This window comes from Rhododendron vialii, chromosome 6a (assembly GCF_030253575.1).
Source record: "Rhododendron vialii isolate Sample 1 chromosome 6a, ASM3025357v1".
Lineage (NCBI taxonomy): Eukaryota > Viridiplantae > Streptophyta > Magnoliopsida > Ericales > Ericaceae > Rhododendron > Rhododendron vialii.
In genome coordinates this window covers 31659428-31672386 of record NC_080562.1, presented here as the reverse complement: position 1 = coordinate 31672386, position 12959 = coordinate 31659428, and the positions used below count along the sequence as shown (strand labels likewise).

General features: G+C 40.6%; 2 protein-coding genes across 3 annotated transcripts in view; both read right to left on the bottom strand.

Annotated features, from left to right (window-relative positions):
• LOC131330550 (mannose/glucose-specific lectin-like) overlaps positions 1 to 12959 on the bottom strand; it is a 48131-nt gene that overhangs the window by 25049 nt on the left and 10123 nt on the right. The gene's annotated exons all lie outside the window — the stretch shown is intronic.
• Positions 2542 to 11158, bottom strand: LOC131330551 (uncharacterized). 2 transcript variants are annotated; one of them, XM_058364174.1, is made up of 4 exons: positions 11125 to 11158; positions 9094 to 10177; positions 4573 to 4599; positions 2542 to 3625 (listed from the first exon to the last, which is right to left on the bottom strand). In XM_058364174.1, exons 2-4 carry the CDS (start codon positions 10172 to 10174, stop codon positions 3612 to 3614), a joined length of 1122 nt encoding a protein of 373 aa, XP_058220157.1. In that variant the 5' UTR covers positions 10175 to 10177; positions 11125 to 11158; the 3' UTR covers positions 2542 to 3611. The 2 variants fall into 2 exon arrangements, with proteins under 2 accessions (XP_058220157.1, XP_058220156.1); XM_058364173.1 differs by lacking the exon at positions 11125 to 11158 and having other exon boundaries at positions 9094 to 10646.

Here is a 12959-nt window from a genome sequence, read left to right as displayed (position 1 = left end):
TGAACCTCGAATCCCTGTCTGACACAATAGACACTGGCGTACCATGTAGTCGTATAATTTCCTTAATATACAACTCAGCCAATTGATCCAAGGTAAATGAGACATTCATAGGCAAGAAGTGAGCAGATTTTGTTAAGCGGTCCACAATTACCCATATTGCATTGTTTCCTTTCTGTGTACGCGGCAATCCTACAACAAAGTCCATCGTGATATGCTCCCATTTCCATTCCGGTATAGGCAAGGATTGAAGCAACCCTGCTGGATTCTTATGCTCAGCTTTAACTCGTTGACACGTCAGACATTGCGAAACAAATTTAGCTACCTCCCTTTTCATACCTGGCCACCAATACACTTCCCTAAGATCTCGGTACATTTTGGTGCTTCCAGGATGCACTGCAAATCTGGATTTATGAGCCTCCTCCAAGATTTGTCTTCGAATTTCTAGTACATCAGGTACACAAACCCTATTTCGAAATCTCAACACACCATCTCTAAAAGAGAAATCCTCCTTAGGCTTAGTTTCCCATGCCTCGATAATGTTCTTCAAAAATTCATCATCCAGCTGTCTTTGTATAACGGTTTCATATAACATAGGTTGAACAGTAAAAGCAGCTAATATAGCATTGGTGCCATGAACGGAAACCTCCAATTCCAGCTTTTCCATTTCCCTAATTAAGTTTTGCTGAGAAGTGAGCAAACAACATAACTCACCCGATGATTTTCGGCTCAAAGCATCCGCAACCACATTAGCTTTACCTGGATGATACTGAATCGTCAAATCATAGTCTTTCATCAATTCAAGCCACCTTCTCTGCCTCAAGTTCAACTCCTTTTGCGTGAAGAGATATTTCAAGCTCTTATGGTCCGTATAAATCTCACATGACGCCCCATACAAATAGTGTCGCCACAATTTCAAAGCAAAGATCACTGCCGCTAACTCCAAATCATGTGTGGGATAATTCTTTTCATGCAGTTTCAGCTGGCGTGAAGCATAAGCGATCACTTTTCCGTGCTGCATCAAAACACAGCCCAAACCTTGATGTGAAGCATCGCTGAAAATCACAAATCCCTCGGTCCCCGATGGCAAAATCAAAATCGGTGCCGTAACTAGCCGTTCCTTCAATTCTAAGAAACAACTTTCTCTCTCCTTGGTCCACACAAATGGAACTTCTTTCCGTGTCAATTCAGTCAACGGTCCTGAAATTTTAGAGAAATCCTTTACAAACTTCCGATAGTATCCAGCCAATCCTAAGAAGCTGCGAACTTCTGTCACTGTAGTCGGTTTTGGCCAACTCATTATTGCCTCAATCTTCTGTGGATCAACTGTAATGCCATCCCCACTGATCACATGTCCAAGAAATGCAACACTAGATAGCCAGAACTCACATTTCTTCAGTTTGCCAAACAACTTATTTTCCCGTAGTGTTTGTAGAACCATCCTCAAGTGCTCGGCATGCTGTTCTGGAGTCTTAGAGTACACAAGTATATCGTCAATGAACACAACAACAAATTCATCTAGATAATACTTGAACACTCTATTCATTAAATCCATAAAAGCTGCAGGTGCATTAGTAACTCCGAAAGGCATAACCAAAAATTCATAGTGTCCATACCTCGTTCTGAATGCTGTTTTTTCAACATCCTCTACCTTTACTTTTAACTGATGGTAGCCCGATCGAAGATCAATTTTAGAAAACACCATCGCTCCTTGTAGTTGATCGAACAAATCATCAATCCTCGGAAGTGGATACCTGTTCTTGATAGTCACTTTATTCAACTCCCGATAATCAATGCAAAGCCTCATTGTACCGTCTTTCTTCTTCACAAATAAGACCGGTGCTCCCCAAGGCGAGATACTTGGTTTAATAAACCCCTTGTCAAGTAGTTCCTGCAATTGGACTTTTAATTCCTTCAACTCCAATGGTGCCATTCGATATGGAGTCTTAGAAATCGGTTGAGTCCCCGGAATAAGGTCAATAACAAACTCTATCTCCCTGTCAATCAATGAACCAGGCAAATCTTCCGGAAATACATCAGGAAACTCATTCACAACAGGAATATCTTGCAAAGTAGTAACACCAGATTCAGTAGTAAGAATAGAACACAAATAACCCTGACACCCTTTACCAATCAATTTACGAGCCCGCATAGCAGATATCAGGTAAGGCGGTGAAACCACTGCTTTCCCCTCAAAAGTAACATCAACCCCATTTGGTATCTGAATCATTACTGTCTTAGCAATACAATCTATGGTGGCAAAGTTGGAGGTCAACCAGTCCATTCCCAATATAGCATCAAAATGACCCATATTTAAAGGAATTAAATCAACTAACAAATGCGCACTTCCAACTAAAATATCACAAGCCTTATAAACAGTAGAACATGCAATATTACCACCCATAGGTTGTGACACATGCAATTCGTGGTCAAGTGGTTCAAGTGGTCTAGTTAACTTAGCAGCAAATTGCATAGAAACAAAAGAATGAGTAGATCCCGAATCAATAAGTACATAAGCTGAATGCCCACAAATTTGAAGTGTACCTGACACCACTGAATTTGCATTTTGAGAGTCTCCCGGAACCAAAGCAAAGACCTTGCCTTGTTTCTTCCCCATATCCGGTTTCGTACCTGAGCTCTGTGCTGAACTAGTGGTAGCAGTTGGTGTTCTCACATTTGGCTTCGTCATGGCCGGACAATCTTTCATCAAGTGCCCTATTTGCCCACACCTAAAGCATGCCCCTGTATCCCTGTAGCACTGACCTCTATGCGCTCTTCCACATTTAGGACATGGTCGAGAGCCACTATTATTGCTATTACTGCTTCCACCTTGACTCCACCCCGATGTACCTGTGTTTTGCCTTTTAAAAGAACCCCCGACTACCTGATTCCTGACTGGCACGGAAGTAGTCTGCCTTTTCTGCCCTTCTGCCTTAGCTTTGCTTTTAGCCCGATCTTCTTCGGACAACAAAGCCACATTTAGTATATCAGCATAAGTTGGCAACCTAAGAAGTTTGATCGGCTCACGTAGCCCATCCTTTAGTCCTTCCTCAAACCTCCTTGCCCTACGAGCATCTGTATCAACCATATGTGGTGCAAACCGACTTAAATCTGTGAAGATTCTGTCATATTCTGACACTGACATAGTAGGACCCTGCGTCCAGTTGATAAATTCATTGACCTTAGCATCCTTAAGTGTCTGTGGAAAATACTTTTCATAAAATACCTCTTTGAATCGTATCCAGGTCATATTTGGCTCTCTTTCCCTCTGTATTAGCCACCATCTGTACGCCTCTCCCTCGAAGTTATAGGTAGCAAGAACAACCTTGTGCATCGCCGGACATTGTGCCTGAGCCACAGCAAATATTTTCTCCATGCCCAAAATCCAGTTGTCAGCCTTCAACGGGTCAATTCCACCTTCAAAAATAGGAGGCTTCATCTTTTGAAAGTCCTTGATACTCATTTCTGCCACAGGCTGCGCAATAACTACCGCGGGCGGTGGCGGCGGTTGATTATGCACTTGGTGGTTCATCACACCCAACACCCCCTCTAGTAACCGTTCCATTCTTTCCATTCTATCCATTGGTGGCGGCTGTGCTGCCTCTAGCTCATCTCTATGCTCCATTTGCTATTCAAGAGAAAGGAAATCCACATTGTATAGATGATATAACAGTAATATAGATTATGCATGTCTAGTCATATAGCAACACATTAGAAAATCATGTAGCAAAGCATTTGATATAACTCACTTAGCACACATAGATTCAATTTCCTAAGCTCTGAGGGTACGTGCGTGAGTCATTGCTAACCGTGCATCTCATTTTCCTAGCATGTTGCTCTGATACCAAAAAACTTTGTCACGACCCTAGCCCGCCCCCAAAGGCTCTAGTCACAACAAGGCGCCAGTGATCACATCACTAAGGCCATATTAAAGTTAAACACCTCATTAGCAAATGACTAAAGGGACTTAATTAACGACAAGCGGAAGTAAATTCTATTTTATTACATATGCCAAACCAAAAGTCTTTACAAGGATCTCTACATTGCAAACCACCCAGAGCTGTGCATATTTACATACAAAAATGCTCACCAAAAACAACTCCCTATTTACAAGCCAACATCTACTTAGTGTGACCAAAAGAAGAGTTGCACGCCACCACTCTACGTCCCGTTGCCTGAAAGGTGGAAAAATTCATAAGCCAAAGCTCGTATGAATGATTAATACGCAATTCACATGCTTTCCATGGACAATGATAAAACCATTTAAAAAAAACGAATCATTTCTCATAGCAACATAGCATAGTAATGCACATCCTCTATTCATTTCATGTCTACCAGGCGTCCCCGGTAGTGGATAAGTTAAGACGTCTCTCGTTATCCGATTTAATAGCCATGCCTTGCTAGCCTTTTAGCACGTGTCCCCTAGCAAGCTGGGACGTGGGAGGATGTCATTAATAGATATAAAACATGTCCACCTTCCATTGATATTCCATGGAGTTCATATCTCAAATTATAAAACATCATTGAAACATAAAGCTTATAACAACCCATGTGTTTTGGGTATTAATCACTCACCTCGTATCCACGTGTCACCCGAACCTCCTAAGACAATTAGGCAAAAAACATGATTAGAGGATGTCAAGCAAGCCTATTTTAAATGAACATAAGGTCCTATGGTAAGAATATGAAATTAGATAACTAGCCTTAAAAATTAATCACAGAATCTGCAGGGTCATAACCTTTAACCTAAAATCTGACTTAGCACAAGAATAAATAAGACACAATCTTCCTGCATTTTTTTAGGTCTATGAGTCTAGTTTCAAAATCAGAAATCGGATCGCAATTTCATCGCTCGAGCCCAAAATTATAGCCGTTCCCGTAAAGTGCGACGATGCTGTCAGCACAGCAGAAACCACAACAGCAGGTCGGTTAACGAATTTTAACTTCTTCCACATTGTGAATTAGGTTCTGAAAATTTTACACAGTAAAGTAGACACATACAGGCATCTTCAGTAAAAATATCAAAAAATATTAAGGTCGGGAAGATGGTGAGAAAAATTCCTCAAGAACAAGGCAGATTCAATTCTGCAGATTTTTTTCCAGAAAACCCAGCCTGTTCCTCCTGCAATTTTCAACCCATAACCCAAATCCTACTTGAACCCAATTATCTAAAGCATATATTCAGCAATTAGAACATAGAATTTAACATAAGAAACATGAAATTAAGTATAAGAGAGGGTTGAATTACCAGATTAGCACTCCAATTCAACTCAAATAGAACAAGCCCTAGGTTTCTCTCCTTTTTCCCCTTTCTTCCTCTTTCCTTCTTCTTTTCTCTCTTCCACCGTTCTCTCTCGACTCTCTCCCTCTTTTCTTCTTCTTTTTCCTCTTGCTGACTCTCTCTCGTTTGTTCCCAGGCGGACGAAGCGGTGAAGTTTCAAGAGAAAAATACACGTATGTTTTATTTTTGTCTTCCTAGGGAAAAATTATTCTATGTACTCTTGTCTTTGTGTCTCACCTATCAAGTTTTGGCCAATTAATGATATCCTAAGCATATATATGTGTTTCGTCCCGTACAACTAAGGTAACTACACTATTTAACCACAAGATTAACTTTAAGCATGCCAAGTAGTCACGTATTATGAATAATTAAAATCAGGGTTGTTACACCCTCCCCAACTTATAAAAGTTTGGTCCCCAAACTTTACTTGCCTTGAATTGGGAACAAATGTGGATACTTCTTCAGCATATCTTCTTCGGTTTCCCATGACGCTTCTCCTCCTCGCTGATTATCCCACCATACTTTCACTAATGGTATCACTTTGTTTCTAAGAACTTTGTCCTTTCGGCCAATGATCCTTTCCGGTGTTACCTCATAACTCAAGTCTCCCTGAAGTTCAATAGGAGTTGTCACAAGCAACCTTTCATCGGAATTAGGCAAACATCGACGTAACATGGACACATGGAAAACAGGGTGAACATAGGATAACTCTGGCGGTAACGCTAACCGATAACTCACCTCACCAACTTTATTTAGAACTTCAAATGGTCCAACATATCTCGGTTGTAGCTTTCCCGCCTTTCCAAACCGCTTTTTCCCCTTCATTGGCGACGCTTTCAAAAATACGAAGTCCCCGACTTCAAACCTCAACGGTCTCCTCTTTGAATCTGCGTAACTCTTTTGCCGACTTTGTGCCGCTTTCAATCTTTCTTGAATTATTCGAATTCTTTCAGTAGTTTCATCGGCAATTGCTGGCCCCTCAAGTCTCCTCTCCCCCACTTCGGTCCAGCATATCGGCGATCGACATTTCCTCCCATATAGTGCTTCGTACGGTGCCACACCTATACTCGCCTGATAACTATTGTTATATGCAAATTCTGCCAATGACAAATGTTTCTCCCAACTTCCCTGAAAATCCAAAACACAAGCTCATAACATATCCTCCAAAACCTGTATAACCCTCTCAGATTGACCGTCGGTTTGTGGATGGAATGCCGTACTGAATTTCAATTCTGTGCCCATAGCCTTTTGCAAACTCCTCCAGAAATTAGAAGTGAACCTCGAATCCCTGTCTGACACAATAGACACTGGCGTACCATGTAGTCGTATAATTTCCTTAATATACAACTCAGCCAATTGATCCAAGGTAAATGAGACATTCATAGGCAAGAAGTGAGCAGATTTTGTTAAGCGGTCCACAATTACCCATATTGCATTGTTTCCTTTCTGTGTACGCGGCAATCCTACAACAAAGTCCATCGTGATATGCTCCCATTTCCATTCCGGTATAGGCAAGGATTGAAGCAACCCTGCTGGATTCTTATGCTCAGCTTTAACTCGTTGACACGTCAGACATTGCGAAACAAATTTAGCTACCTCCCTTTTCATACCTGGCCACCAATACACTTCCCTAAGATCTCGGTACATTTTGGTGCTTCCAGGATGCACTGCAAATCTGGATTTATGAGCCTCCTCCAAGATTTGTCTTCGAATTTCTAGTACATCAGGTACACAAACCCTATTTCGAAATCTCAACACACCATCTCTAAAAGAGAAATCCTCCTTAGGCTTAGTTTCCCATGCCTCGATAATGTTCTTCAAAAATTCATCATCCAGCTGTCTTTGTATAACGGTTTCATATAACATAGGTTGAACAGTAAAAGCAGCTAATATAGCATTGGTGCCATGAACGGAAACCTCCAATTCCAGCTTTTCCATTTCCCTAATTAAGTTTTGCTGAGAAGTGAGCAAACAACATAACTCACCCGATGATTTTCGGCTCAAAGCATCCGCAACCACATTAGCTTTACCTGGATGATACTGAATCGTCAAATCATAGTCTTTCATCAATTCAAGCCACCTTCTCTGCCTCAAGTTCAACTCCTTTTGCGTGAAGAGATATTTCAAGCTCTTATGGTCCGTATAAATCTCACATGACGCCCCATACAAATAGTGTCGCCACAATTTCAAAGCAAAGATCACTGCCGCTAACTCCAAATCATGTGTGGGATAATTCTTTTCATGCAGTTTCAGCTGGCGTGAAGCATAAGCGATCACTTTTCCGTGCTGCATCAAAACACAGCCCAAACCTTGATGTGAAGCATCGCTGAAAATCACAAATCCCTCGGTCCCCGATGGCAAAATCAAAATCGGTGCCGTAACTAGCCGTTCCTTCAATTCTAAGAAACAACTTTCTCTCTCCTTGGTCCACACAAATGGAACTTCTTTCCGTGTCAATTCAGTCAACGGTCCTGAAATTTTAGAGAAATCCTTTACAAACTTCCGATAGTATCCAGCCAATCCTAAGAAGCTGCGAACTTCTGTCACTGTAGTCGGTTTTGGCCAACTCATTATTGCCTCAATCTTCTGTGGATCAACTGTAATGCCATCCCCACTGATCACATGTCCAAGAAATGCAACACTAGATAGCCAGAACTCACATTTCTTCAGTTTGCCAAACAACTTATTTTCCCGTAGTGTTTGTAGAACCATCCTCAAGTGCTCGGCATGCTGTTCTGGAGTCTTAGAGTACACAAGTATATCGTCAATGAACACAACAACAAATTCATCTAGATAATACTTGAACACTCTATTCATTAAATCCATAAAAGCTGCAGGTGCATTAGTAACTCCGAAAGGCATAACCAAAAATTCATAGTGTCCATACCTCGTTCTGAATGCTGTTTTTTCAACATCCTCTACCTTTACTTTTAACTGATGGTAGCCCGATCGAAGATCAATTTTAGAAAACACCATCGCTCCTTGTAGTTGATCGAACAAATCATCAATCCTCGGAAGTGGATACCTGTTCTTGATAGTCACTTTATTCAACTCCCGATAATCAATGCAAAGCCTCATTGTACCGTCTTTCTTCTTCACAAATAAGACCGGTGCTCCCCAAGGCGAGATACTTGGTTTAATAAACCCCTTGTCAAGTAGTTCCTGCAATTGGACTTTTAATTCCTTCAACTCCAATGGTGCCATTCGATATGGAGTCTTAGAAATCGGTTGAGTCCCCGGAATAAGGTCAATAACAAACTCTATCTCCCTGTCAATCAATGAACCAGGCAAATCTTCCGGAAATACATCAGGAAACTCATTCACAACAGGAATATCTTGCAAAGTAGTAACACCAGATTCAGTAGTAAGAATAGAACACAAATAACCCTGACACCCTTTACCAATCAATTTACGAGCCCGCATAGCAGATATCAGGTAAGGCGGTGAAACCACTGCTTTCCCCTCAAAAGTAACATCAACCCCATTTGGTATCTGAATCATTACTGTCTTAGCAATACAATCTATGGTGGCAAAGTTGGAGGTCAACCAGTCCATTCCCAATATAGCATCAAAATGACCCATATTTAAAGGAATTAAATCAACTAACAAATGCGCACTTCCAACTAAAATATCACAAGCCTTATAAACAGTAGAACATGCAATATTACCACCCATAGGTTGTGACACATGCAATTCGTGGTCAAGTGGTTCAAGTGGTCTAGTTAACTTAGCAGCAAATTGCATAGAAACAAAAGAATGAGTAGATCCCGAATCAATAAGTACATAAGCTGAATGCCCACAAATTTGAAGTGTACCTGACACCACTGAATTTGCATTTTGAGAGTCTCCCGGAACCAAAGCAAAGACCTTGCCTTGTTTCTTCCCCATATCCGGTTTCGTACCTGAGCTCTGTGCTGAACTAGTGGTAGCAGTTGGTGTTCTCACATTTGGCTTCGTCATGGCCGGACAATCTTTCATCAAGTGCCCTATTTGCCCACACCTAAAGCATGCCCCTGTATCCCTGTAGCACTGACCTCTATGCGCTCTTCCACATTTAGGACATGGTCGAGAGCCACTATTATTGCTATTACTGCTTCCACCTTGACTCCACCCCGATGTACCTGTGTTTTGCCTTTTAAAAGAACCCCCGACTACCTGATTCCTGACTGGCACGGAAGTAGTCTGCCTTTTCTGCCCTTCTGCCTTAGCTTTGCTTTTAGCCCGATCTTCTTCGGACAACAAAGCCACATTTAGTATATCAGCATAAGTTGGCAACCTAAGAAGTTTGATCGGCTCACGTAGCCCATCCTTTAGTCCTTCCTCAAACCTCCTTGCCCTACGAGCATCTGTATCAACCATATGTGGTGCAAACCGACTTAAATCTGTGAAGATTCTGTCATATTCTGACACTGACATAGTAGGACCCTGCGTCCAGTTGATAAATTCATTGACCTTAGCATCCTTAAGTGTCTGTGGAAAATACTTTTCATAAAATACCTCTTTGAATCGTATCCAGGTCATATTTGGCTCTCTTTCCCTCTGTATTAGCCACCATCTGTACGCCTCTCCCTCGAAGTTATAGGTAGCAAGAACAACCTTGTGCATCGCCGGACATTGTGCCTGAGCCACAGCAAATATTTTCTCCATGCCCAAAATCCAGTTGTCAGCCTTCAACGGGTCAATTCCACCTTCAAAAATAGGAGGCTTCATCTTTTGAAAGTCCTTGATACTCATTTCTGCCACAGGCTGCGCAATAACTACCGCGGGCGGTGGCGGCGGTTGATTATGCACTTGGTGGTTCATCACACCCAACACCCCCTCTAGTAACCGTTCCATTCTTTCCATTCTATCCATTGGTGGCGGCTGTGCTGCCTCTAGCTCATCTCTATGCTCCATTTGCTATTCAAGAGAAAGGAAATCCACATTGTATAGATGATATAACAGTAATATAGATTATGCATGTCTAGTCATATAGCAACACATTAGAAAATCATGTAGCAAAGCATTTGATATAACTCACTTAGCACACATAGATTCAATTTCCTAAGCTCTGAGGGTACGTGCGTGAGTCATTGCTAACCGTGCATCTCATTTTCCTAGCATGTTGCTCTGATACCAAAAAACTTTGTCACGACCCTAGCCCGCCCCCAAAGGCTCTAGTCACAACAAGGCGCCAGTGATCACATCACTAAGGCCATATTAAAGTTAAACACCTCATTAGCAAATGACTAAAGGGACTTAATTAACGACAAGCGGAAGTAAATTCTATTTTATTACATATGCCAAACCAAAAGTCTTTACAAGGATCTCTACATTGCAAACCACCCAGAGCTGTGCATATTTACATACAAAAATGCTCACCAAAAACAACTCCCTATTTACAAGCCAACATCTACTTAGTGTGACCAAAAGAAGAGTTGCACGCCACCACTCTACGTCCCGTTGCCTGAAAGGTGGAAAAATTCATAAGCCAAAGCTCGTATGAATGATTAATACGCAATTCACATGCTTTCCATGGACAATGATAAAACCATTTAAAAAAAACGAATCATTTCTCATAGCAACATAGCATAGTAATGCACATCCTCTATTCATTTCATGTCTACCAGGCGTCCCCGGTAGTGGATAAGTTAAGACGTCTCTCGTTATCCGATTTAATAGCCATGCCTTGCTAGCCTTTTAGCACGTGTCCCCTAGCAAGCTGGGACGTGGGAGGATGTCATTAATAGATATAAAACATGTCCACCTTCCATTGATATTCCATGGAGTTCATATCTCAAATTATAAAACATCATTGAAACATAAAGCTTATAACAACCCATGTGTTTTGGGTATTAATCACTCACCTCGTATCCACGTGTCACCCGAACCTCCTAAGACAATTAGGCAAAAAACATGATTAGAGGATGTCAAGCAAGCCTATTTTAAATGAACATAAGGTCCTATGGTAAGAATATGAAATTAGATAACTAGCCTTAAAAATTAATCACAGAATCTGCAGGGTCATAACCTTTAACCTAAAATCTGACTTAGCACAAGAATAAATAAGACACAATCTTCCTGCATTTTTTTAGGTCTATGAGTCTAGTTTCAAAATCAGAAATCGGATCGCAATTTCATCGCTCGAGCCCAAAATTATAGCCGTTCCCGTAAAGTGCGACGATGCTGTCAGCACAGCAGAAACCACAACAGCAGGTCGGTTAACGAATTTTAACTTCTTCCACATTGTGAATTAGGTTCTGAAAATTTTACACAGTAAAGTAGACACATACAGGCATCTTCAGTAAAAATATCAAAAAATATTAAGGTCGGGAAGATGGTGAGAAAAATTCCTCAAGAACAAGGCAGATTCAATTCTGCAGATTTTTTTCCAGAAAACCCAGCCTGTTCCTCCTGCAATTTTCAACCCATAACCCAAATCCTACTTGAACCCAATTATCTAAAGCATATATTCAGCAATTAGAACATAGAATTTAACATAAGAAACATGAAATTAAGTATAAGAGAGGGTTGAATTACCAGATTAGCACTCCAATTCAACTCAAATAGAACAAGCCCTAGGTTTCTCTCCTTTTTCCCCTTTCTTCCTCTTTCCTTCTTCTTTTCTCTCTTCCACCGTTCTCTCTCGACTCTCTCCCTCTTTTCTTCTTCTTTTTCCTCTTGCTGACTCTCTCTCGTTTGTTCCCAGGCGGACGAAGCGGTGAAGTTTCAAGAGAAAAATACACGTATGTTTTATTTTTGTCTTCCTAGGGAAAAATTATTCTATGTACTCTTGTCTTTGTGTCTCACCTATCAAGTTTTGGCCAATTAATGATATCCTAAGCATATATATGTGTTTCGTCCCGTACAACTAAGGTAACTACACTATTTAACCACAAGATTAACTTTAAGCATGCCAAGTAGTCATGTATTATGAATAATTAAAATCAGGGTTGTTACAGTACCCTACATATGAAAGTGTCTAAAATCCTATGGTACATTATGAAAGTGCACCATAAAATTCTATGAAAGTGCCTTAAATCTTAAGGTACCCTATGAAAGTGTCTAAAACCCTATAGTACCCTATGAAAGTGCAACAAGATTGAAAAACACAAAAAAGACATATTTTGTGTTAGTCAAACAAGACCCTTATCTCATTTAAGACAATTTAAATGAAAAAAGATATTTTTTGTGTCAGCCAAACAAAGTCCTTTGTCTCATTAAAGGCAATTTTATCTTTTCACAGACTCTAGACTCTAAAATATTTTTATTAATGGATTTCATACATCACAGAAACTTAGGCTGGACTAAAGCTCCTATGGAGTTGTTTCATTTTGACTTTAGACTAATATATTGTTTATGGTAATAGCCATCTGTTACTATAGGTGAAAAGCTGTTAGTATAAATTTTTAGCAACACACTTTTAGTGACAGCTCAATGACAACTGTTTTGTCACTATTGCTCTCTTTTTTTTGTAGTGAGTTGGTGTCTCCCTTATATTCTCGTGCACAAGGGCAGTGTTCGATTCTCGTAAGCACCCTGCATCCCCCTCAAGTCCCCTATAATAAAGTAGATTGGGATTAACGATTGAAAAAATAAAAAAACAATATCAACCAATATCTAATTATTGCCGTGCACTAATCACAAAAAATGACTTATCAACAAATATCTTACGGTTGTCGTCATACTATTACTGAAAAAT

Coding starts and splice junctions, on each gene's coding strand:
- LOC131330551 (XM_058364174.1), bottom strand. CDS start 10,174: ATGGAGCATAGAGATGAGCTAGAGGCAGCACAGCCGCCACCAATGGAT. Junction 4,600..9,093: donor TGCAAATTCAGTGGTGTCAG/GTACACTTCAAA, acceptor TAATTGTCTTAG/GAGGTTCGGGTGACACGTGG.